Here is a 27,823-nt window from a genome sequence, read left to right on the forward strand (position 1 = left end):
ATCTGTTACTGACAAAGTCAATTTAATCTTCTTAGGGGACCAGAGAGCTTCATCTTGCTTCTGCTGTGTCACCTTCCCTGAAATAGTCTGCCTACAGGTAACTCACACTGTTTCCCCCAATATTATATCAAACACAGTTTACACTTTAATCAGCTGAGGTTGCTTATGCTTAGACCACACACAGTTTAAAGTTTTATAATACACCATGCCATTTTTCTCAATAACTTTTAGACTTTGCTTTGTTTACATTATGGTTAAGGGCTGGTATCCTACATATGTTCATTAGATTTATAGAATCAAGCCCATCCTGCTTTCAGAATACTGGCTGTCAATATCAGGTAGGCTGCCCTAGGATTTAACCTCCAGCAGAAAAATCTTCTTGTACTTGTTCTATCACACAATGCTGAGGGCGGCAACACTTTCTACTTGGCAATCATCTCCCTGAATCATTGTTATTTCAGCGACTTGGGCTACAACCCGAGAAATTCTCAGTATTTGGCCCCCAGCAATTGACCAAAAGAGACTCTCAAACAACTTTAATATTTCTCTGCTGTTTGCACCAAAAGAAGGTAATTAATATTCCAAAAGAGAATTCTTAAAGGAGGTCATGGTCAAGTGTTGACTGGTCAGGAGCAGTTGGAAAGCAGGGAGCTATTGAACCCAAGACAGATAGATAGTATGAAGTGAAGATTTGTATCTAAATTCTGAATTCAGAAGGGTTTCTTATACAGGCTTTTTTTTAAGTTACTCTGTGTGTGTGTGTGTGTGTGTGTGTGTGTGTGTGTTCCTTTGAAAGCCTCCTTGTCTCCCAGTTGCCCAGCCTCCTTTCCTAGTCACATTTCTTACTGCTAACAACATCATTCCCACTTATCCTGGGAATGAAGGTACTGTACAATCTTCCTCTGCAGTGAGTCCGTGCCTTAGGGTTTGAATGCACAGTGAGTCACACACAGCCCTCTGGGTCACCAGACAGGAGATGGCAGGGAAGGGGGGAGCATATAGAGGAGGGAGCCTGGAAAAACAAAATCCCTGGAATGTTGGGTATGAGAGCTGATCTCATCCTGGAGTCTGTCCTCCACTGGATCTCCTGCCTCAACTACACAAATTAGGGGTCCCTGTTGTCTCTCTGGGGTGGGGCATGAGGATTCAAAATAAACAGGAGCATGCAAAATAAAACGGGCACATCTTTTGCCTACAGTCACTGATGTTTCCATGGAAGAGCTTCAAGGATGGTCGGGTGAGGGCTGCAGTTCCATTCACAGGACACCTCCTTCTCTGTCACCTGGTGGTGTCCCGTGTGCTTATGAGAACCTAAGACCACCAGGGAAAGTGTGCTGTTCCCGTCTGGCTTTCTTCCCCTCCTATTAAATTATTGCTATTATTTATTTTGCCAAGGAGACAGTGTTTAGTAACCTCAACGGTGCACAGCCACCTTGTGGTCCCGGGACGCACCGGATGCTGCTTTCTTAGTCCAACACCGCCTAAACAGAGTTAGGAAAAAAGTGTTGACTCCTGCCTTGCTCCACCCAGTTGTGGGCTAAAAGAGGTTGAGGGTGACTCGTCCTTGGAATCAACTTGCCTGCCTCCCAGAGCGCGCCTGCCAGCCTCCGCTGCGCCCCGCCTGGAATTGGATTGTCCCGGACTCCTGCTGACATCGAGGGTTTTAGGGGGAAAGAAGAGGAGTCGCAGTGTCCGACACCAAGTCAGGCACCCCATATCCCCGTCTTCCCTCGCCGTCCTCTCTGTTTTCATTCACCCTAAAACACTGTGCCCACCAGTAGTCCCCTGCACGGAGGGTACTCTTTCTCCAAATCCAAGTTGTGCCCCCAACCTACAGTCGCCCAACTCCGGACGCTCTCCCAGGGTTTGCGTGATCCCCAAGGTGTCTCTTCTCATCTCCTTCCTCTCAGCTCTTTTTTCCTTTTAGCACCCCGGCTCTTAGCCAGCCGTCTTCCCACGCCCTCACCCCACTTTCACTACCTAGCCCACTACCGACCCTTCCTCCACAGGCTCCCCAGTGCTATCCCCGGAGTGGCGGCTGAAGAAGCCAGGGTCACACTGTCTCTGGGGTAAGGTTTTTGTGGAAACTCACATCCTCCGGGGAGGGGACAGGGCTCCCAGAAAGCTGTCTCCCAGCCCAGGCTGTCGCCCCCCTCTCCCTCCCTACTCAAGGTCTAACTCGGGTCCCTCGCCTGCTTCCTGTGTTTACGCGGCGCTTTAGTCTCCCGGACTCGCAGAGTGAGCTCCAGCCCCGACTGGAGCGAGGCAGCAGCCGCGAGCGCAACCCCACTCGCGGGCTGGGGCGACGGGGGCTGGCGCGAGGCGCACGGAGCTCACCAGCTCTCCCCTCCCTCTCCTGGGACAGGAGGGGGCTGACTGGGGCGGCGGGGTCCGGGAGTGGCGGGGCTGGCTCTCGTCAATTCTGCTGCCACCTAGTCTGCCGCCTGTCGGGAGGCGGGCGGGGGTGGGGCGGGAGCGCAGGCGAGGATTGAGACTCTTAAGTCAGGAGAAGTTTGCGCACAGCTTCACAGCTGGGCGAGCGCAGGAAGGCGCCGGGAAGGTGAGCCTCCCGGACTTTGGGAAGGGAGAAAGCAAGCCTGGGGAAAGAACAGTTGTCTTTTAGCTGATAATACAACCTAGACTTGGGTCTGAACCATCTAAGACAGATTTAAAGTGTCAAAAAACCAGGAGAGGGGCGGAGAGGGAGGACAGAGACTAACGCAGTTTACTCTCACGTCAAACTAGGAAAGCCAGCCCCCCAGTCTCTGGGTGGGCTGCGTCGCGCGACTGGCAGCCTTCCCGGGTTGGAGAGGTGGGCACGTCCGCACCTCACCCTGCGGCTGACATCTTCTGCCCATGAGACGGACGCTGAAGCTTGGACTCCTGAATCCCTGGAGCCACACCTGCGAACGCCCTTCGCTTCTATTGAGCTGTGCCCGGCCGCCCAGTGACAGAATTCCAGGTAAGGAGGGTCTGGAAATGAGCGGGACTTAAGGATTTGGGGTGTCCAAGGGATGTTTAACAATGCAGGGGCGATAGGCACCTTGCTTTTCAATTATAGAACTGCGGTTTGATTGTGGTGCTTGAGGTTCTCATGTAGGGTCAGCTAGGACTCAGACGCTTTACTTTACCCTTAATAAAGAAAAAAGAACAATAGGTGTCCTGGGAAGAGCCAACAACTTATGGTTTCGTATTGAAGAATCTTTTGATTTCTTGTGACTTTTACTATGTTGTTAATATCAATTTTCCCTCAAAAGTTTTATTCTCCAACTTAGTGGGTAGGAAAACTACGGGGGATAAAGTTGTGAATTTTCCCAAAGGGTGTTTATTAACTGACAAACAGATAATACCGGCATCTATAAGATGTGTCGTGGTTGTTCTGGATACTGGAAATGAGCACAGTAGTGAATGGAGTTGCTTGTTAGGTCATGTTTTACAGAGAATTATTTTCCAACAATCATTTATGCATAGCAGCCATTCTTCACACCTATTAGGAAAAATATGTTGTGTGCATAGTTTCCAAAAGAGTACTATTTTTCATGATGCTCTTCCCAAGTCTGGGTGAAAGACAAGAAAAGCTGTGACAAATTAATTCCTTTTCTCAAAACATTCATTGTCCTTGAGGTCCAAGCCAAAAATCAACAATACAATTGAGATTAGTAAACTACCATACCGACTTTATTTAGCAAATCTACCTAAGCAAAGTTTTATATGAAAGCTTTAACCTAATATTATGTGATATTTGCAAGAAGAGAAGGCAGTGTTCCACTTGCTGATCTTCAGGAGACCCTATTTCCTGGCTGTGGTTAACCAGAATCAAGTTATCTGTGTAAGGCTATTTGTTTAAATTGTTTGGTGATTGAAAGTGAAATGTTCAAAATAAGTCAAAGTTTTACAAAGTAGTTCTTAAAGCTAATCTTTAAATTATAGAGTGTCCGAGTTTAAGTCTGTATTAAAGATCATAGAAAGCAAATATTTTGTGTATTTTGACCAGTTGGCTTACCATTAAGGACGAAGTAGGAATGCTTTTAGTGTTATGGAATTTATAAAGTGTAATTTCTAATAGCATATTGCTAGCCTATGAGTTCAGTAGTAAAAGAACTCAGCTTTAAAAGGTTGAGATTGCTGGTTATACACTAGTATTATAAGAGAAACTAAGGTGATTAGATTTGTAAAACTTTTACAGTTTAAGTTGATATTCTCAGTGGGAACTCATTTCTACTCAATATTTCAACATAGCTCAAAACATCCATTAGCCGGGATTTGTCCTGGTTGAATGCCTCTAACCTGTAGCTTATTTTATGAACTATAGCCCAAGACTAATATCTGGTCATATTATAAAATGTTCTAAGTTTATTCACTGACTACATCAACACAATAAGTAAACAAGTAATCTTCATTATAACTAGTTTATAAGAACATATAAATAATCTTGGAGTTGTTTTGTTTCATGATTCTCAAAGTTAAAAAGAAATAGCTGATATAAATACAGCTTCTGTTTCTCATTTTGAAACCGGAGGTAATGATTGATGGTGGATGGAGAGCATTTGCTCTAATCAGTTAAAGAAAGGGAGCTAACTATTAGTTTAGTTGTGCCATGGCAATTCTGTTCTTGATGAACCTCTCAGACTCTGTCAATGTTAACATGAATGAAAATAATATCTATTGTTGGTTTTTATTAGAGTCCAAGTGAGATGGAAATAGGAGACGGGTAATGTTTTCAATGATAATCTAAACCAGTATTCTCAACTCGGGCAGCAAATTAGGGTTAATAGGAGAACTTTCAAAAAATACGGATGCCTAACCTTATCCCAATTCAATTAAATCAGAGTATCTGTGGAAAGGGTCTGCAATTTGATGTATTTCTTTAGGTGATTGTAGTACGCAACCAGGACTGAGAGCCTCTGACCAAGAGGGTTTCCACCAGATTTGGTAGAACTCACTGATGTTTGAGGCTCTTGATAAAAATAAATGCTGTTTGTTATATTGCTGGTCAAATCGTTTTTTCTTTTTAAAAAAGAAACATGTATGTATAAACATATATATATATGTGTAACTTGATCTTACAATTAGAAGAAAAATATTTTAATATTTGATGTTAGATATTTAGACCATAACAGCTTCTCGGAAAAACATTTTTTATCCAGAAAACAAGCTATTGAGTTTGAAGTTGATCTGCCCAACCAGAAAATGCTTTAGTAAATGAACTCTAGCTTTGAGAGATGTTGAAAATAATACTTGATGAAACGTGCAATTTCATCTCCTTTTGCTTAAGACCTGTATGATGTGTAAGGTACAAATACATACCCTTTCGAAAGGGAAGAAAGAGAAAAATAGCATCATTCCCCTTGGCACACTAACTACCATATACCCGGTGCTAATGATAATCTAGTACTTTTATAAAAATTATGTTTTAAACCAAGAGTAGCCTTGTGAGTTACATGCTATTATTATGATTTTATGTTTGAGGAAACTGAGGAACCATTAGGTTAATGAACTTGCTCAAAGCCACGAACCAAGTAAATTAAAAATATATTTGAACCCAGGTCTTTTTAAGTTCAATGATGGATTACATTACATATTTATATACATATTTGTATTTTTTACAACTTAACAGCAGCATTTATTTAAAGATAATATAAGTTAAGAGTACAAATTTTGTCACAGCTCTGCTTAAGTTTGACTTCTGGCTCCATAACTTTCTATCTGTGTGATTTGGGCACATAATGTAACATCTCCGTGCCTCAATTTTCTTTGTAGAATAAGAATTAAATAAGTTAATATTTGTAAAGTATTTGGGTAGGTGTCTGGTGCATGGTAAGTTCTATATAAGTGTTATATATTTTATAATGTCATTCATTCAAAAAAATTTTGATTGTTATATGCCGAGCATTGCACTAAGCCTGAAGAGACATAGACAAATAAGTCATATCCCCATCCTCAAGGATGTTGTGTCTGGTAGAGAATGAGAAATACATAAGTAATCATCCCAATCAGGTATGGATCTTTCACTTAATTAAAAGCATCATTTATGTGACAACTACGTGCTTTTCAATGTGAATGTGATCTTCTAGAGCTTCATATAATGAGTGTTATAAAACCAAGTGATAAGATTTTGTGTTTTCATAATGATACTAACTTGTTTGCAATTCTAGTATCAAAACACAGAAAATCATATTAACATATGTTTCTGGCTTCCCTTATACGTTTAGAAAACCAGCAATATGGAGAGGTTTGAGGTCTTTAAATGTTTATGTTAAAAGTGAATCATGAAGATAGAACAATGGAGAAGAATCAGTCGAAAAAATGTTATCAGTATCTGTTGTTCAATACTTCTAACAGTAATTTTCTGGAATTGACTTTTCAAAAACAGTGTTGTCTGATTAGAATGTAGTTTTGTTTTGGTTTTTAAGAAAAAAAATGTTTCAGGGAAGAAAGTGTGGATCACAGAATACAGAAAAATATCTATAATACAAGTTGGCAAGGCAACATATATCTCACTGAAGCTAGCGGCACTTCCTAGCCTATGCCTGCAGCTCTGCACAGCTGCCTGGTACCTCCGGGGTACCAGGGGATACCTGAGGTATAAGATTCTGTCTTTGTTAAAAATTAAAGTCTTGCTTTATTTGAAAAAATAGCATATAAATTGGTATTCTTTGTACCAGAATAACACATATAATCTAAACCCAAGGAGTTATTTCTCAAAGAAATAAAGTACCTGATTCAGCGAAATATTTGACTATTCCATTTCACTAAAATTTATGTTTAACTATTTCAGTAAAATTTATGTCTTTCCTCTCTCTTATCAAGTCTCAGGCTACTTTCAGATTTTCCCATGGATGCTACATATTTCTTCCTCTAAGTATCACTGCCACACCTCTAGTTTAAGTTTTTGTTATCATTAATAAAATACTTATTCTCCTGATATTCAGTCACATTAAGTTTCTTTGTGCTGAATTCAGTATTATACAACATGGTTAGACTTGCTTTCTAATCTCTAATTTTGTCCCCTTCTGTCCATAATTGTTCAGTGATTGTCCAAGGACGGCAAGACTTAGAACTCCTCTTCAGCCCAGTATTTAAGATGTCTCATGGTATAATCCTAGCTTAGCTTTCCTATCCAAGTCAGGTAGAAAACCTCAACAGCTCCTTAATTTTAGTTCTGAAGCTGTAGTTACACTAGAAAAACTGACTCCTGATTTGGAGTCCATTCTTCACTTTCAACCCTGTGCCCTTGCGTGTCAACCTCAGTCTATATTCTTCTGCCTCAAAATCGATGTGTGTGTGTGTGTGTGTGTGTGTGTGTGTGTGTGTGTGTGTGTCCCTTTACATCAATGGTTCCATTGCAGAGCTGCTTTTCTTTGGTTTTCATGTCTCGCTGCAACCCTAGTCTCACTCCCTGCCCTTTATTTGTCCGGTAGTTCAGAATTCATCATTTCAAATCTTACCTTCTTCCATCCTTAAAATGTATTAATCATTCTCCCGTAACACATCTAACAAATTTCCATCTGAATAGCTTTGCTCATATTTTAAAACTCAATACATATGCACTAAGTGCCTATTATGTCCTAGTCAGGGGATATTGTGACAGATTACAGATCCTGCTTTCATGGGGACTGGAAGAGACAGACAAACCAATAAACATTATACAGCCCTGTAGTATGTATTCCAGTAGAGAAATGCCGTGAGGGTGTCTAACCGGACACCTAACCCGGGCATCAGGGAAATTTTCTAGGGAGGTTACCCTAAAGGGGATATGATTCAGCATTGAAATGACAGAACAGAATGAGCTAGATAAGGAGGGGAAAAAATGAAGTGTTACAGGCAGGACACTAGATTGTGGCTTCAAACAACATGGTGACTTGGGGAAACCACAGGTATTTTGGTTGCCCCAGCAGGGTCTAAAGGACACAGATTATACACAAGGAAGCTTGCATGCCTACCATACTAAAGGGTTTGCATTTTATCGGGAAGATAGTAGATAGGGGTCCTTGAAGGAGTTAATATAGGTTTCTGAAATAATCAGATTTGCCATTTTGGTAGATCACTCTGGTGGAAAAATAAGAGGCATATTAGATTGAAAAAAGGAAGGATACAGATTAACTGGACACCTGCAGTCTTGCTGCAGTGACAGAGGGAAGAATCAATTAGGCCTCCTTGTTGGAGATAGAAAAGGGAAAAAAAATCAGGAAATTATTTTAAAGGTAGATTTTGTAGGATTTGGTGAACTATGGAAATTAGAGGTGAGATGAAAGAGAAAAATTGTATGATGAATTCCAGGCCTCTTTCATAGATAATAAGAGAGATGTAATGTCATTCACCAAGTCGGGACGAGGAATATTTTGGAGAGGGAAGATAAATAGTTGAATTTGGAGGAAAAAAAAATAATGTCTTTGGCTTATCCATGTGATGATGTTAAGTAGAAGTAGATATAGAAATTAGTGCCTTAAGAGAGAATTTCGTTCTAGAAATATAAATTTAAAAGACATAGTGAATCTACTTCAGCTGACAGCATAGGAATAAAGCATATTATCTCTGGAGAAGTAAAAACAGGGAATAAAGAAAGAAAACATACAGGAAAAAAAAGGTAGAAAATTAAAGGAAAAGTAAAACATCCTGGAAAACACAAATATTTAAAGGGAAATGGGAAACAATCCTGTAAAAAAAGACAGGTGAAAGACTACAGGAGAGAGAGAGAGAGAGAGAGAGAGAGAGAGAGAGAGAGAGAGAATGTAATTTTATGGAAGTCAGGGAGGAGAAAGCGAGCACTCATGCGGGATGTTACCAGTAGATCATCAAGTGGGACAAGGACTGAGAGCTCACAATTGGATTTAATTGAGAGCAATTTTAATCGTGAGTTGGGTGGGGGTCGAGAAATAAATGTGAAGTGAGGAAATGGAGACACTGATTGTACACAATAATTTCAATCAGTTTGAGACGCCTGCCTTACTTTACTTTCCCTTTTTGAAAGGTGCAGTCTCCTAAAGCTTAACTTACATGCTGCTTCCTTCTTTTTAGCCTTTCCTGGACAGCGTTTAATTCCCCCAACCAAGATGTCATATTATATCATGATTGATATCTCTTATTTTAGAGTTTCCAGAGGTCCTGCGCATGTGAGCTGTGTGTTTGTGTATGTATGAATATATAGGTATATATTAAATACCCACGTATTATGTAAAGTATTCTTCTCTGTTGCTATGCATTCATTGAAATAATTTTCTCAATCTCTTTATTATGACAGTGTATTGGGGGAAAAAATGAGTTTCTAAGCCCCTGCCCTCAAGAATAATGATCTGGAAATTCTAGTATTTATGCATATACCAAATATTCCCAGACTGTTTGTGTACTTAAAAGTTGCATAGAGCAGTCATAAAAAAAGGATGAGTTCATATCCTTTGCAGGGACATGGATGAAGCTGGAAACCTTCATTCTCAGCAAACTATCACAAGGACAGAAAACCAAACACAGCAAGTTCTCACTCATAGGTGGGAATTGAACAATGAGAACACTTGGACACAAGGCGGGGAACATCACACACCTGGGCCTGCCCGGGGGCTGGGGGCTGGGGGAGGGATAGCATCAGAAGACATACCTAATGTAAATGATGAGTTGATGGGTGCAGGAAACCAACACGGCAAATGTATACCTATGTAACAAACCTGCATGTTGTGCACATGTACCCTAGAACTTAAAGTATAATTAAAAAAGAAAAACCTTTTTATAAAAAAAAGTTGCATCCATAAATTTTTCAGGACAAATATAGCAATTTTTGAATCACAAATTATACCATTTTATACTTGTTTTATGGTGGTTTAATCTCCCTTTTGTATTGTAGATAGCTACCTGCTAATTTTTCTTATTTCTCTACCAGATTACAAAGGACAGAGTTATCATTTATTTCTTTGTCCCAGCACATCCAGGAGACTCTCTCTTCTCTTAGAGAAATGAATTAAAACTTCCCTAAATGTGTCCATAAATACAGTTTTTTTTTTCTCCTGCAGTGATTCTTGCCACACTAAGGCTTAAAGTTTTCTTGTTTTAAGGTATCAACTAGCTGTTTCCCCAGAGCTTTAAGCTATTTATCTGTAGTACTTCCTCCAAACCAATAATTCATTCATATTCTTAACATCCATTCTTCTATTTTGGGTTTGAGTTGGTTTTCTTTAGTGAGCATTTAAAACATAGCACGCATATTCGGAACATAGCATTCAGTTTAATCATGCAGAACTGTTACAGCCCTCTGCTCTCTTAATCACAAAGTCATGCCTCTATTTCTCCTCTGCTTCTAGGACTAGGCTGGAGCTACTTCGGTGGTATTTATGCCTCTTATAGGCAAGAAAAAAAAAACCCCAAAAAACATTTTTCCTTCTCATTTTCCCAATGTGGATCCAAGCCCTGAAAGCAATTAATCCTAAATTGTTTGAGTAGCTAATTTCTTCTCTAGTGAGGTGTTCATAAAGTCAACACAGGTAACAAGGGAAAAAGAAGGAATCAAGTTCACAAATATTAATAATTTTTAAAGAAAGCGTTGCTTTTTCAGATTTCTTCTCTAGTGAGGTGTTCATAAAGTCAACACAGGCAACAAGGGAAAAAGAAAGGAAAATTGTACTGCTGCCAAATTTAAATTTTAAATTGACTTGACTCATCCATTAATTAATCCAACTTCCAGCCTAATTATTTGTTTCTAACCTTAAGTCTGACTGACAGAATTCTTTCAAGTATAAGGATGTATCGTAGAAAACAGTGGTGTTTACGGACATTGGAATGGAATCTCTTTAGCCCAAGATTCACAGAAGTTCATGGCACAGGGTACATAGCAATGCAAATTTCTTTAGCACCTTCTTCCCTGGGCCTACTACAGGACTGAAAGGACAGAATGATATTAGACCACTTTTTCATTACTAACATCACATAGACTGCAAAGGTGGCACTAAAGCAAAATCCCAGCAAAGTGGTGAATGATCCTTGCTCGAGGGCCAATTTAGAAAAAAATAAGAATTTACTGGGTTGCTTCTTTTCCCATTCAAAATGAAAACGATTGTATTGCATCCCATGAGGAAAATACATATTCTTCAAATTAGATGTGTTATTTTAGTGAATACAAGGTCAATGAGAAACTTAGCGTTTCTTCTCAGCTACTGAAATATTAATATCTGGGCATATTTGAAGAGTAGCAATGTGGAGTCCACAAATATCAAAACTGGAAGCTATGGTCTGCATTTTAATTTGTTAAAGAGGCATTTCTAGTATTTGAAGTAATGCCATATATCTTCTTGATAACTAATATTTTACCCTTATTATTATTCAGGAGCCCAATGCATTCATTAAAGAGGAGACCATGGCAGAGATGACGTATTTTCCAACCAGGAGGTAATACTTCTGCCATGAGAACTCCAGCCTTCTGACTCCACATCTAGTGCTCTCCTTAAAGGAACTACAAAGCTGCAGGGAGCCATAAGTGAATGCAGAAAAATATGTGCATTAATGTACTTATAGATGACCTCAAAGACAGTTAAACACATGAATAAGAGTGGCTCTGCATTACATTGTATAAGAGGCAGAACTTGTCTCTCGTGTCCCCTCCCCTTCTCCTAGTTTGTCCCGCACCTACCATTTTATATAGCATTCTCATTTATTCTAGAAGTTGGCTTTCCCAAGGAAAAGCCTCATTGTTTGAATCGTTCCACAATATCTCTCTCAACCCCCATTGCCCCTACTTCAAAATTAATTACTTTTATTTTGCCCTATTCCTACAACGCCTTTCTGCAAAGTAGGACATAGTGAAGTAAACACTGACTACCTTCAGGAAAAAAAAAAAAAAAAATGGCTGTGCAGTGGCCCACTCCTGTAATCCCAGCACTTTGGGAGGCTGAGGCAGGTGGATTGCCTGAGGTCAGGAGTTCGAGACCAGCCTGGCCAACATAGTGAAACCCCGTCTCTACTAAAAATACAAAAAATTAGCTAGGGGTGGTGGTGTGTGCCTGTAATCCCAGCTACTTGGGAAGCTGAGGCAGGATAATTGCTTGAACCTGGGAGGTGGAAGTTGCAGTGAGCCAAGATAGTGCCATTGCACTCCAGCCTGGGCAACAAGAGCAAACCTCCATCTCAAAAAAAAAAAAAAAAAAAGTGTATTATCAATATTAACAATATGTTCTTTGATCAAATGTGTTTGAGTCTTTATTCCTAAACTTGAAGAAGCTTTATACTAAACTTTAGCATGTTAAAAGTTTAATATCCACTGCCTCTAAAGTAGGCAGACCACTGTCATCTATCACTTGGACTACTCCAACAACCTTCCATCTGACCTGCTCGCCAGCATTGTGCCCTCCCACACATTCACCACTTAGTACCTAAAGTACTCTCTTTCTGGTAGATTCTCGGAAATTAAATGATAGTGTTGACACTGATTGGAATATAATCTAAACAGACACCAGTGTGAAACTTTGATCAATCCCTGATTCCCAGAAATGTATAATTTCTACTTTCTAAAAAAGAGTAAGTTGTGAAAACTTTCTAGAAAACTCGGATATGAAATAGACATTGAAATATTTCAATAATAGCAATAATGGTAATAATAGCTAACACAGAGTACTTACTATGAGCCAGTAATTTTCTATGCCTTTTATCGATTTTAATATGTTTTAATTTCACAGCCACCCTCTGAGGTAAGTACTTTTGCATGCTTTTACTCACAAGGAAACTGAAGAACAGAGAGGTAAGTAACATACGGAAGAACACGCAACTAATAAGATGGATTCGGAAATGAACCAAGGAGGTCTGACTCCAGTATGTAAGTAGATCAGAAAAGGGAAGTGTGCTCATTATAAATGCATGACAGCCAAAGCTCTGTTGTTAGGATATAAAATGTCTTTCAGTTTTGCATTTTGTGTGCCTTTGAGCAGCAGATCCGTGGATAGAAAGTCAAGAGAATTAAATAGTGATTTTTCTTATTTATTCTAAATATTAACCTCTGCAGCTGTCATGGGATATACTCAGGCTTATAATATTCCACTCTGCATTGTGGTTTACACAAAAGGGAAATTGTGCTTTGCCAGGTTGACATCCCATTCATAAAAATTAGAGTCAAATGCAAAAACCTAATCTACTTTACTGTTTTAAAGGTGCAATTTCTACTAACAAAATGCAAAATACAACTCTTAGCAAAACATGGCTTTAAATAGAATTTCAAAACTATACTTTGATTACTTACATGAAAATTAGTCAGAAACCCATGGTATGTGTGGTTTTAATGATGTGGAGAGAAAAAGAGTGGTCTAAAAATGGCAAGAAAAAAATACATTGAATTTTAATTAGGCTAAAAATAGTCAAGTTTCCTATTCACTCACTTGGAAATGATAAACTTTCCAAGATCTATTTTGGAGCATGGCGACTCTTTTCCATGTGTTCGAAATGGTCTCATTTCCCTATATGATGACTACCTTGGCAGTCTGTGTACTTGTGCAATGGGAGGGATCTGTTCTGATTCTGTTCAAAGGAAACTTTGTGTGTACTTCCATGTTCAGGCTACTCAGCCTTTTGCAAGTGACTTTTATTTACTATCTCTGATATTTTTAAATTTATTTACCATATTTGAGGTTATTTTCTTTTCTAATTTAATTTTAGCTCTTTTGTTTACTGTTTTTAAATTTTTCATACGTTCTATATTTGCACATGCTTTAGTCTAAAGCTCTTTCCCTTTCATTGCTCCAGCTCATTTTAAGAATAATAAAAGAAAGAATATTGATCTCAAACCTTAACTGCTTACATTAGATTATCCAATTTCCCCATGAATTAGAAAATTGTTAGGATATTCTTTATTGAAGAACCAAGATTAGAGTAATACAGGCTGATTTTATCTGTTTGTTTTATTCCATCACTGTCTAGAATCTTCCAACAGGCCAGATTTTGCCCCACATTAAATAAAAGGGAGGTTTGGGTTCCAGATATAACCGCAGTGATGACTAGTGGGCAATAGGTGTGGGAGATAAATGCACCATGGTTGACTCCTAGAATTGTCCAGGACACCTGAAAATATGAGCTTATGCAGGAGAGAAAGCAAGTATATCTGGTCTTACCATCATTCATATCCAAGCTGAAGGTGTTTCTAAAATTATAATGTCTTCATTGTTTTTTTTTTGTTGTTGCTGTTGTTCCTTTTTATAATACTTGTAAGTAGAGCTTCAGAATAGATATTGGTCAGTCTTTAAGTGAAAATCATGTATATGTTTTGCTTTTAACACTATTATCAGGCTTTTGATACATGCCAAGTTATGTACAAACATGCATTACCTCATTTAGGCTCCACAGCAACTCTGAAAACTAGGTACTTTATCTCAATTTTACAGAATATGAAGACTGAAAATCAAAGAAGCTAAATAAATTAATAATCGTATGAAATAAGAATAAAAATAATAATTACTAATAATAGTGTTAAGTTAAATTTAAAACTAACATTTATTGAGGACTTAATATAAAGATTCTTGGATGAATCATTCCATTTAATTTTCATAATAATCATATTATTATGAGACTTACCTGATTTATTGTTATATCCATTTTAACTCCAGGAAATGATGAGGCTTAGAGACATAAAGATCATACAAGCAGAAGCAGAGGTAGGATTTAAACCTAAAATACCTAACTACAGAGCTCACGGTCTGAATCGCAGTCCTATACTCCTACTAAAGACAGAGCACACATTCTTATTCAGGGCCTGTTTGCTGAACAGCCTGTGATTTTTCAGGGTCTCAAACAGCTTTTAATCTAAAACAGTGGTTCTCAAATGTGGTCTAATGATCCATGCTGATCCATGACAGGGTTTTGAGATTTCACTGTCTGGCAGCAAAATAAAAAGATAGAAGATAATTTTAAGAGTTTTTCTTACCATTAAGTATGTTCAATTTAAAGAATCACACTTGGTTCTGGGATTATATCCTTTCTTTTCCGGATCAAAAATATCCCTTCTTTTTATCTAATGATGGTGATAGTTGATGATAGTATAGTTTTAAACTTTTTTAATTAAAAATTATAACTTTCTTAACCATATGTCCCCTGCCTCACACTGTGGACAACGGAGAAGGAATTGTATTTATTTATTTGGAAAATTTAAAAATCTGGGCTCTTTTGAAAAAGCAAAAATGCTCTTAGGGAATGAAGGGTGATACCCAAAGCAACCTCTGTAAGAGTGTCCAAGATTAAGCCTTATGCTAGTCAGTACCATTTTATGGTTTTTAAGGAATTTTCAATGATGCAGGTTACACTTGAAAGAAAATTATGTTATTAGTGTATAAACATATTTTTACAGAATAGCACTGTTCAAATACAAAACACTTAAGTTTTGGCTGAGTCATGTGCCTGCAACCTACTAAGTGCTTTCACATTCAGCATCTCATTGGATCTGCACCCAACATTCTGTGACACAGTGCTACTGTAACAGAAAGGAAATGCAACAGGACATACTTCTTATTAGTATTATTCAACCTCTCTTAGCCTCAGTTTCCTTTTAGGAATGAATTGTTTCTATCTTAAAGGATTATTTCATGGATTTTAAATAATGTAGGAAAACTTTGGTCATGGCACAAGGCTTATAGCAGTCAATAACTGCTATCTATTGTTGCAATTATTATGATCCTCATTTTACAAATGAGAAAACTACAACTCAGATTAAAGCATGAGTTAAAGTAGTTCATCTGGTTAAGTGATGAAGTTGGAGCTTGAGACAAATTCTATCTGCATCCCCCAAGTTTCTTTTGGTTATCACTCACCCACAGTTCTATATGAATCCCAAACCTTCTCTTCACTATCCCACACAACAATTTTAGTAATGGTTAGAAGCTGAGAAATGCCACTGATCTAAATGTGCCTCCACCATTCTGTAGGTATGTGTCTTTGATGTCTTTATCCACATGGTCACAGCAAATAAACTTTTCAGTAGAAAAATCAAATAAAATTTAAAATGATTCATTGTACATATCAATCCAATAAAAGTTGCATTAGAACAAATAGAAGTATAAATTAAAATTGTAAAGCTTTTCAGATGATCTGAAAAGTGGGATCCTACAGTGCATAAAGGAAGCTGTGGCTGAAGGTCACCAGTTTAAGGGAAGATAAAATTTGAAGGTGGACCAATAATTTTTATATCTATAAAAGATATCTCAACGTATAATAGGTGCATACCAGCAGATATATTTTTCAAAATTGTTAGATACCAATAGTCAGTGTGCTTATTTATGTTTATTTTGTTTTTGGTTTAAATTACCTGGAGAGTGACATCATCTCTCTAGGGTAGAACATTGTTTTAATTGTCAATGGAAAATTAGAAAAAGTGGACATGTCACTGATTCCTTAGTTAAAAACTTTATTTTCATCATAATTCTAAAGAATAAAGAGTTTCTGTCTTTTTAAAGAGAAAGCAGAAGTATGACATAGTTCAGTTCTCAGAGGGAGAAAATGAGGAAGGAAAAACAATCTCTTTTCCTTTCTTTCAGAGGGCTTTATTTTTGTCTTACTGTAACATACTTATTAGGGTCCCATCTCTTGTTTTGAGCTCATCAGAGATTTGGATTTTAAATAGTTGTTTCTAATATATTCAGAGACAAGTAAATACTGAATATACATGGTGTTGTGAGAATGAGCATCACAAACTTAAAGGATTTAACAGTTATTAAGTTTCATACCTTACTGTTATTTAGGGTGCAAATTTGCAGCAGAGAGATTGTTACATGTTTTGTCAGCCACCAGACAGAAAGGATAACAAAGCCCCGATCTCCAAAGGGAAGTTGAGTTATAAGAGACTGGAATACCAGTGAGAAGTATGAGAGAGTGGGTGGGAGATAATGTTTGAGAATCTCTTTTGCTGCCCCCAATTTATGAAAATGGCTTGAAAATATTTACAGTAAAAGACCGAAATGTTTCCTCAAAGATTAGCTTTGCTCCATTAAAAGTAATGACTAAAAATATTTAAAAAAAAAAAAAAAAAGTTTTAAGTACCTGAGTATCTTGCCAGCAACTTAACACCACTGTTAAAAGTGAGGAGAGACACAGCTTTCATCATTGGGACTGCAGGTTTATTTCAGGTAATGGAAATATTTTGGATGAAATAAGAGATTGACTAATGACACAAATAAATCATTCTGCTAAGCTACAAAAGGTCAAAGGTCTTTGTACATAACCCAGGAGGGTGTGAAAGGCACTTTTTAATAGGCAAGCTGTAGAAAACCAGATTGGCCTGGTTCTGCCGAACAGCAATCATGTAAACTGATTTGTTGCATCTTAGGGACTGATGGGAGGGAGTGGAAAAGTTTTGGTTCCTCAGTATCTAATTAAGCAGGGCTGTCCTTTGGACAGCCTGGTTTCTGTGCATGAATCTGGGTAAGAAAGAGGTGTGGTAGAAGCTTGCCTAATGTGCCTACTAATTTTTAAAGTTACAATTTGCTGCCAGTCTTACCATATTTTCTCAAATAATTTTTCCCACTTCCGTTTTATCCTCATGACATGGAAGTTGATGACAGGGACAAGGATTTTTTGTTATTTGACAGATTTTTAAACCTTCCATGTCATCCCAACACACTGCTCTCCTTGCTGTACTCAAGTGGTGGTTTTCTCACTTTAATCAGCAATGGAATCACCTGAAGAGCTTGTCAAAACAGATTGCTGGCCCCACTCCCAGAGTTTCTGATTCAGTCTAAGGTGAGGCCCAAGAATTTGCATTTCTAGTAAGTTCTCAGGTCATTTTGATGCTGTTGGTCAAGCTATCAAACTCACATTCCTTCCTAGGGATTTCATTTGACATACTCTCTTCCCCATCCTTTCCACAGTTCAAGGGGTTTTGAGTGAAGCATTTCAAATTCTTTGCTTCATCACTACCCATGTTTCTAGTATTTTCTTTTCTTCCAGTAATTTCTTTCCAATATTCCAAATTTATATGAGACAGAACTGTATAAATAAGGAAAAAAAAGTTGCTTTTTTTCATTCCAGTTAAATGATGATAAATACAATAAAAAGAGTCTTTATTTAAACGACTATCAAGAACAGCAAGACATGTGAAACCTACCTTTTTCCTCTCAATATCTCTACTGATTCTTTGAGAGATACAGAGAAATAATGAAGCTCTATTTTCTTCAAATGGCATTCTTCTAACTCACTAAAGGTGCAAGTTCCAGGAAATATTTTTTCTTTCTAAAACAAATAGCAGAGTAAAGAATGTCATTTTAAATAGTATAAATAAATAAACATTATCAAACCATGGTATACAAAGAAATAAAGATTCTACCAATATGACTGCTTTGAAAGCTACTACTACTGGAAAAATAATTTTATAAAGCACAAGAATTGTATTTCTTTCTGAAAATTGGATACAGGGCAGTAGGTAGAAGGGTAGTTATATTTTTGTTTTATATTGTTTTCTCTATTCGTGATTAATTTCATCAATAAGAATTTTTAAGAAACAGCAAAAAAATAGGTGTTAAAAACGACTATGAGATTTAAGTTTGTTTATTCAACTCACCTAAATTGAGTGCCTAGTCTGAGCTAAGTATTATTTTAGGCAATTATAATAAAGACAAGGTGACATTTCCCTGAAAGCCTCTAAAGCACAAACGAGGTAATAAGCAAATAAACAAATATAACTAAAAGATTAAAAGGAGTTAGGGTCTTGCTTTTTCAAGGGTCAAAACATACCATGAAGCTTAAATAGCTAAAGTACTACAGTACTGACACAGAAACAGATAAATATATTAAGGAAACAAAATAAAGAGTCTAGGAACATATCAGAATTTAGTATATGATAACATTGGCATTTTAAATCAGTGTCAAAATGACAGAAAATTCAAAACAGGTATCTACTTTCTATCATACTCAGAAACAAATATTGATATACTAGGAGAAATACAAGATGATATATTTGTTATAATCTAGGTGTTATAATCATAAACATAACACAAAACCCAAAAGCCAAAAGATAAAGAGAGAATGAAAGACTTGACTATATCTAAATATAAAATTTCTATATGGTGATAATTTCTGAAAATAGTAATATGCCAACTAACAGCATAGAAAAAGTATTCACAATGTATAGAACAAATAATATTCATTGAACACATATTCTGTACCAAGCACCATTCTAAAAATTTACAATCACCGTGTTATTTTTAAGACTTAAGAAAAAAGCTACCATTTTTTCTTGCATATGTTAATTAGCTTGATTTAGCCATTCCACAATGTATACATATATCCAAACATAAAGTTGCATACTATAATTATATATATAATATTAATTTGTCAATTTAAAAATTTTTTAAAGAGATAAAAACTATCAGATGTGTACTCTTATTATCCTCGTTTTATACATAAGCAGTCTGAGAATTGGAGACATTTGGTAAAGTGCCAGTCATCTAGCAAGAAAGAGGCAAAACTGGGATTCAAATTCAGATCTCTCTGATTCCAAAGTTATTAAACACAGAGGTAAAAAGAGTTTCTACAAATTCAAAATAAAAAGGACAAAAAGTAGGAAGTCATGGAAGATGAACCAAATGGCCAAGGTAGTTATGATAAGACATTTAGCCTCACTGATAATCAAAGAGAAGCAGAAAATTTAGTATTTCTTGTGAAAATTACAAATCTTAAATGCTTCGGCCCAACATTTCTACATATTTTCTACCCTACAGAAATGCGAGTCTTTCTGTACTTATCTTTAGGTGCATCTAGAATGTTCTTTGCAGTATCATTTGTAGTATTTCAAAGATGGATATTGCCTAAATGCCAATCAATAGGGAAATACTCAAATGTATTATGTCATACACCTATTTTAAAAGAATGAGGCAGATCTATATGTACTGACATGAAAATATGGTCATCATATATAAGTAAAAAGAAAGTTTCAGGACAATATATAGAGAGAGACAAAAAAGATCCTGTTGTATAAAATTATACATTCTACACATGCCTATGTGCACAGAAAAATATCTAGAATGGTAAACCTCAAATTGTTAACTGTTTCTACTTCTGAGGAGTTATATGGGAGATGTAGAATGGGTATGAGGGAAAACTTTTACACATAAAATAAATTACAAAACAAAAGTTATCTCCAGTTTAGATTTCATAATTTAAAATACATATTTTGTTAAAGGTAATCAGAAAAAAATATATAATGGAAAATATTTTAAAGCAAATTTTAATGAAAAAGTGAAAGACATTTAAAGACATTTGAACTCAAACACTGTAGACCAGTTGTTCTTGAACAGGATCTCAGAATATTGGGAAAATACTTCTCACTTATATCTGACTCAAGAGTATCAGTGCCCTTTAGTGTCAGGCTTTGCTTTCATGCCAATATCAGGCCACTGACAATAAGGTCCATCCAAATTCCATTGTTTTTTTTCTGCATCCCTACTCTACTGTTTTTAAGCAAACACTTGCGCCGGGGAAAAAAATTCAAGTATCCCCAAGTATCTTGATGACTTAAGGGTAACCTTAATGGATTCAGAAATAATTCCATGGCCATATTCATTTAGGAACTCTTTGCAGGATGCCGTGTTTGGTTAAGGGAAGCCACACAGTGTGAAATATCTGTCCCAAGCAATTGCTATTTGAGTCACCTCAGTATTACAGAAGAGCTTTACTCTTTTCATTGTTGTTCTAAAAGACCTCAGTGAACATGAGTGTTTTCATTACAATAAAAATAGAGCAGAAAAACTTGTTCATTCATAAATGCAATAAATATCTGTCCATTGATTATCCCAAGTATAGTTTCCTTCCTATCAAGTTCTTGTTTATTAAGACCTGTTTTTAAAAACATGATTTCAGATTATATGTTAGCTTTATGTTTCTACGTGTTTTAATAAACATATGATAAACTCAGTGCTGTGCTTAATCTATGCCACTTTGAATAATTGCTGGACTGTACCAATAAACTATTTACCAAGTTTGGAATTCAATGTTTCCCATTTGATAAATGTTTGAAAGCTTAAATCCTTTCAAAACAACTGGAAGGTAGACATCATTCAAAATGCTTAGGTTTTTTTTGTTGTTGTTGTTTTGTTTTGTTTTGTTTTGTTTTGTTTCCTTCTCCATAAGTGACTTTTTGCAGTTTAAACCACTATCAAATTCATTTTGGCTGCTAACCCTAGTCCTTTCCTGTCTATTCCAGATGACCCCAGGAGTATGCAGGCTTGTTATTTCTTCCCTATAGCTAGTTTGAGAGTAATAAGTCAGTCTTTTTCTAGCATACCCATAGTCCCTCAGGACTCTGCATTAACTGTACCCACACTGTTTCAAGCACAGAAATGATAGGGCATTGCTGAAGCATGATCAGATAAAAGTCCCCTTTCAGCTACCAAACCCTGACCTCCTTTTATTCATCCAAGGAGTTCTCCAGTGCTGTGCAGAGGACTGACACATGAGTAGTATGTCTGTTTGACATCCCCTGTCATCTGGCTGCGACCTGCCTACACAGAAGTTCCCAGCAGCCCTCAAGCCCAAGGGAGATGGAACCTGACAATTCCCTGTAACCAGCACCACCAGTCCCCTCAGTGTAGCAGTTCAGTACACAGACTCTGGAGTCAGAGATTCTAAGATCAAGTCTTGGTCTTGCTAGTTACTGCAAACATGGCCTGCAAAAAAACAATTTGATTTTCTCATGCTTCAATTTTCTCACATAATCGATAGGGACGATCCTAGCTCTCAGAGTTACTGTGTCAATAAAGACTGAATGAGTAAGGTTCTCAGCACATGATTAGAGCAGAATAAGTGCTCAAATAATGATATTGTGTACTTTCTAAAATGACATGTACATATAATATATATACGGCCTGGCAATTTGAACATCTATCATCTTTACCTTCAGAATTCTGCATTTATCCCATCCTGGAAAATGGGACTTCCCTTTGGAACATAGTGCTTAGATTAAACTGGAAATAAGCCTGCTAATGGGTCTTAAACTTTCTGCTCTTCCCAGTGTGCTATTGCTGGACTCTATATTGCTATAGTCCTTTCTCATCTCTCCCTTCCGTAGGTTTAGCTACCTTGTTCTCACAACCAGAAAGGGTTGTGATCAGTATAAATCCCTTGTTGGAAATGAACTATGACAGTGTTAACTTTGAGGTGTTAATAATTGAGGTGTTAATCATTGAGTGTTAATCATTGAGGTCATTCATGCTGTCTAGCTTTTATCTTCTTTGATCTCTTTCCTTTCTTCAAGGAAAGTTTGCATAAGTAAGATGATTCTTATTCTATAAGGAATAGAAACAGATATATTCTAGCAAGTGTTGAAAACCTTACTTGCCAAACTCTAGGAAATAGAATTTCATGAGAAATAAATATATTGTCTAACACATGACTTGTAATAGAAATGATGTTTCCAACACGGCATATCTTATACACTAATTTTCATGATAACAACTTCTCATATAAAAAAATAAACAGACAAAAGCAGTCTTGTAGTAATTTGACAAACCCATGTGAAATGTCACAGCAAAGCAAAAAGTGGAGTACATATAGCAATGGAAGGTTTAATCTCTGACCCTGACAAGTTTAACAGTTAAAGTTTAAATCCAAATTTCTTAAACAAACTTACAAAAGCAGAAATGACAAGTAGGTTTCTTTTCATTGTCTACTCTAGATCTCTGCTTTGAGAAGGATGCTGAGGTCACATTTAAGTGCAGTGGGATTTAGTGGCATGTTAGAAGACAGTATCTATCATGGCAATAGAGTGGGATGTGATAGGATTTGTATCATGTAGTTACCATCCCTGCTTGCTTTTGGATCACACAGACATCCTCTTGTATACTCAAATACAATATAAATTTGTGGAGAGGGAGAAGACACTAACATTTGGTGGAAGAGTACAGAAGATTGTCTGAACCAAGTGCTTTTCAAAGCACTTCAAATGTACTAATTCATATAATCATCATAATAAACACTATAAATATATGCTGTTATTAGCCCCATTTTCCAAATGAGGACATTGAGGCACAGAAAACATTAGTGGCTTGCCCAAGTGATATAGTTAATAATGATAATGAGCAGAGCTTATTGACAGAGCTGTCAGGAAATCTGACCCCACTCTGTGTCTTTACCACTTGTATTAATCTGCCTCCAAAGTTTGTTGTGCCAAAAAAAAAAAAAAAGGGTAAGTTTTCATTAACATATTTCTACGGCCTGTGTTTTGTAAACCTAGCACCACAGAATGCTCATATAACAAGGGATCTTGCTCATTATCTGGACCAAACTTCCGTCTGTTAAAGGATCCTATCCTTAATACCCAGTACCTCCTCAGGATCTCCCAGCTCTTCCCTTGTTGAGCAGCTCTGGAAACTCTTTGACATATAGACATAAAGGAACCAAAATCTCCCTCCCTCTGGTTCGCACCTTTGATGGAGCAACACAAACCAATCTACACTGTCTTCCACAGGATGACAATCTACATCTTGTCAGTGAAATATCTCCACCATGGGTGAAATTTGATGAGAAAGGAGATAGCAGATTTTTTAAATAGCCCATAATTGAATAAAAGCTCATTTTATTTGAAAACTTTTTCCCTCTAAAATAACATGATGTATTTCGAAAGGAGAAGGTGTGAGTTCAGGTGTCCATTATGTAGCCAGACAGATGGATATGTTGTTGTTTTACCATTGCCATAGAAACAAGTGCTATGTTTATCTCATCCAGTGAGGAAGAATTTATTGGGTCTTTCCCAAAAGTTGTGACATGTGCTACACTGAATATGGTCCACCATGTCCATCTGGACAAAATAAATCCCCTTTTTACTGGGGAGCAGTGCTACATAGGGAAGAGGGGAACTCTACTTGAGCATTTCTTCCTATGAGCTCTGTCAATTTCTTGTTATTTGAGATTCACAAATTATCTTTAATATAACAATCTCTTAATGTGCTATACTCATGTTTGGAGATAATGCTAATTATCAAAGAAATTAGGTGTCTAGTTCTGTCCTCTAGAGAACATTGGAAAAGGCCAAAGAGGAATAATTACAGAGATGTGGTTTAATATAAAGGTTTTATATCAAACCTGATTCAGCCATACTCCTGGCCGTGAAAGTGGCTTTGTAAAGATGGTGCTGAATAAAATATAGCCAATCAATGGGTTCATAAAGATCAGTCCTTGACCTTAGTTTTAGTTGAAATATTCGTAGGCCCATTCATTTGTATACCAATGAAGCTGAATCTTAGCTTTAAATGACTTAACATAAGACCTGAAACAGTGTGGCCTGGGAAAGGGCATCACACAAACTATCAGGACACCCGAGTTCCATCCCCAGCTCTGCCAACAGGTTTTGTGACTTTGCTAAGCTCATAATATTTACTGAGCAACTGTTTGGCTTTGAGAACTTTAGCTGGGCATTTTACCTTATTTAATTTTCATAGCCACTTTGTAAGTTAGGTAACACATTTACCTTGTACAGATGAGAAAATTTAGTCTGAGGGGCTAATTAACAATGCCCAAGATCACTCAGCTGATAAATGGCAATGCTAGAATGTGATGACTCAAGCTTTTCTCTGCATTAAACTATTTCTATCCCTTCACTTCCTGAGTTTTAGTGTACATCTTCGTAGCCACAAGGTCGACATGCTCTGCACATTCTTTGCCACTTTGACATTCTTTGATTTCAGGGTAAATATTTCAATATAATGTCCTGTTCTTTTTATTATGGTTATCCATTTCACTGCTGACAGACCTTTTTCTTAAGTTGTGTCATCTATATTGAAAATTTATCTCAATCATATTTACCAAAATATGAAATCTCTACTTAGATAGACTTAACACGCTATATCATCAGGATATAATTTCACATTTGTGAGATCTGTAAAATAAAGCAAAATACTGCAGAATTTGACTTCTGCAGTCCAAAACTACAGATACCTTTGCTGACAGTAGAGGTCACTGGCACCTTCCATGCTCTCCACGCAGGAGATGCTCCCCACAAAGGGTGGTTCTCAAATTTGTTTCCCAAAGGGTCAGAGGGTGGTAGACCAGAAGCTCCTACAAGATTTTACCAAACTCCTCTTTACTTTTGCTGTCACTTTTGACCTAGTGCCTACAAATAAAGTTATTACTGTATTTGTGGAAATGGAACCCAAAACAACTGGCACTAAAAAACCCATGAAGAAGTTGTTGTTATGGTTGTTTGAACATTTAAGAATTGATAATGAGCATATGAATCATGGCAGCAAAAAGCCCTCAGTAATAAAGAGGGGCATCGCTTGTTAAATGAGTTGGGAAAGTTTTACCTGCATACATCCAGAGCTTCATCCCTAACAAAGGCTCTTAGAACCCTCCCTGATGAAGTACACATTTCAAGGTCCTGAGCGCATTTCTTAGGAGTTGACAAGTTCTCCATTAGGTGGCGCAGTGTTAACACTCCGTTAATGGCTTTTTGCCTTTTTTAAAAAGAATTTTCTTTAACTTGTTTGAAAATCTCAGGACAGACATGCTTTTATACATGGTGTTTTCACATACACTCAGCATATTTACTCCATTTGTAGAAATATATTTTGAAATTAAGTAATTTGCAAGTTTTTACATCTTGTTTTGTGTTGGTTTGCTAATTTTAGACTCATTCATAATGCCTTCTTCCTTCAAATATTTAAATTATACATGTCTAATTATTTTTTCCTTCTCAGAGATAAGTAGAAGCACATATAAATTTAAAATATACCTTTAAATATTACAGATGTTTTTAGTAAACTTCTTGGAAGTGAAAATTTGTAGAAACAAGAATATCTGTGTTGGATTGCTAGAAGCTGGTATCACAGGTGCACTATTTGCAGTTGAACCATAGTAGTAGCTAAGTAAACAACAAGAAGGTCACATGTACAAATTATGCAGATGATTCAGACAAAAACATCAATGCATTTTAGTTATTTGAATATATCAAGTAGGTGTTTTGTCATTGCATTCAGATATTGTTCTGGTCTGATACCCTTTAGCAATTGTCACAAAACTCTCTCTCTCTCATGTGTGTGTGTGTGTGTGTGTGTGTGTGTGTGTGTGTGTGTGTGTCACCCAAATGGAAATGCTTGGTTGTAATTATCGTGAATTCTAAAAATACTAAAGCGGCCAACATTGACCAAATTGACAAGACAATTTTCTTTCCCTTTTTTTCCCCCCTTCCGAGACGGAGTTTTACTTTTGTTGCCCAGGCTGGAGTGCAATGGCATGATCTCTGCTCACTGCAACCTCCGCTTCCTGGGTTCAAGCGATTGTCCTGCCTCAGCCTCCTGAGTAGCTGGGATTACAGGCATGTGCCACCACGCCTGGCTAATTTTTTGTATTTTTAGTAGAGACGGGGTTTCGCCATGTTTACCAGGCTGGTCTCGAACTCCTGACCTCAGGTGATCTACCTGCCTCGGCCTCCCAACTTGCTGGGATTACAGGAGTGAGCCACCATGCCCGGCCTAAATTGACAATTTTCTTCACTAATTTTTCTTTAAAGGGAAAACAAAACGATATACATAGAATATGTAGTAAATGCCATCTAACCAAGTCATTATTTTTAAAAATAAAGCTGATTAAATATTCTATTCTAAATTTAAAAAGATTCCACCTCATATTTTGACATATTGTTGTATTTAGTTAAGGTGCAACAAATGATGAACTCTTATCATTTATGTTCTGAAGCAAATTATTGCATTTAATTATATTGCCAGTCTGATCTCTTCAGAAGATGAGATTTTTAGTGATTGAAACTGAATTGCCTATTTGTGCTGTTTAAAGCACTACTCTATCGGCAGCATGCGGTCATTTTGGATAGGTTAGCTCCCGGATAGCATCTCTTGAATGCACTTATTATGGTAATGTTTTAACACTGTTCATGGTGTTTACGTTTCAGTTAGGTTACAAAGACACACAGCTGCCCCATTGGCTTTGCATTTTCCATTAATTTTATTTAATAAGGTCTTCGTCAAGCCCTAACCCCTAATAGAGGAGGCTTATCTAGTTGGATTGCTTGAATGAATTTTAAAATCAAGGTCTCAATGTTTTTAATTTGATGTTTTCATTTTTGATACCTTAACCACAAATCCTAACCTAAAATTATTCTCCTAGGAAACTTTCTATGGAAAATCATGATTAACTTCCTCTCTTAGTCTCCAGGGCAATTGTCTTTATGTTATTTAACAACAACTTCCTAAGCTGAGTATTTTAAATAGTTTACAAATTTAGAATGCTCAGGAAACTGGAAAATTCAGTAGTTGAGAGGATCTCATTCTCCCTTTTCTATCAGATATCCCTTTTTTTTCTCTCTACCTTCCCTAGTTGAGAAAAGGGAATAGACTTGAGAACTAAGATAATCATTTGAAAAATATGTTGTTGCCCTTAGTTATTTAAAAAAAAAAAAAAACAGGTCTAAGAATACTTTCTCGTCATTCAGATTTTAAGATTCCATCTGAATAAAGAGTTCAGCAGCTAAAATAATAAATGGTGATTATCCAACCCCTCCACTGTAAACATGAGAACATGAAGTCACAAAAAGCTAAATGATCAACTAGACATCCTTCTTTGAATAATTGGCAGAAACTTAACAGTTAGAAATTCTATATCTTTTTTTGTCATATGCTGTAACTATATTTCCATTTCCCTTCCCAAAAATAAAGAAATAACTTAAATCCAACATAATACATTTTTCCTTGAAAATTTTTATAATCACAGCATTACAATTCTCAGGGAAAAAAAAGAAAAAAAAACTGTATAAAAATTTAAACCTTAATAAAAGTCCCAGGGAATAGAACTTTACATTCATAAACACACACACACAGAAAAAATTCTTCTGGATTGAATTATTACAAATATTATCAACTCACAATTGGCCAAG

General features: G+C 36.9%; 1 protein-coding gene across 1 annotated transcript in view; it reads left to right on the forward strand.

Moving 5' to 3' along the window:
* Positions 1 to 2,745: 2,745 nt before the first annotated feature.
* Positions 2,746 to 27,823, forward strand: part of CALCR (calcitonin receptor) — a 150,552-nt gene continuing 125,474 nt past the window's right edge. The window contains exon 1 of the mRNA XM_015134267.3: positions 2,746 to 2,962. Within this exon, the coding sequence (XP_014989753.1) occupies positions 2,857 to 2,962 (106 nt within the window). The 5' untranslated portion in view covers positions 2,746 to 2,856. The remainder of the gene's footprint in view (positions 2,963 to 27,823) is intronic.

The sequence above is a fragment of the Macaca mulatta genome, chromosome 3 (assembly GCF_049350105.2).
Source record: "Macaca mulatta isolate MMU2019108-1 chromosome 3, T2T-MMU8v2.0, whole genome shotgun sequence".
NCBI classification, from domain to species: Eukaryota; Metazoa; Chordata; class Mammalia; order Primates; family Cercopithecidae; genus Macaca; species Macaca mulatta.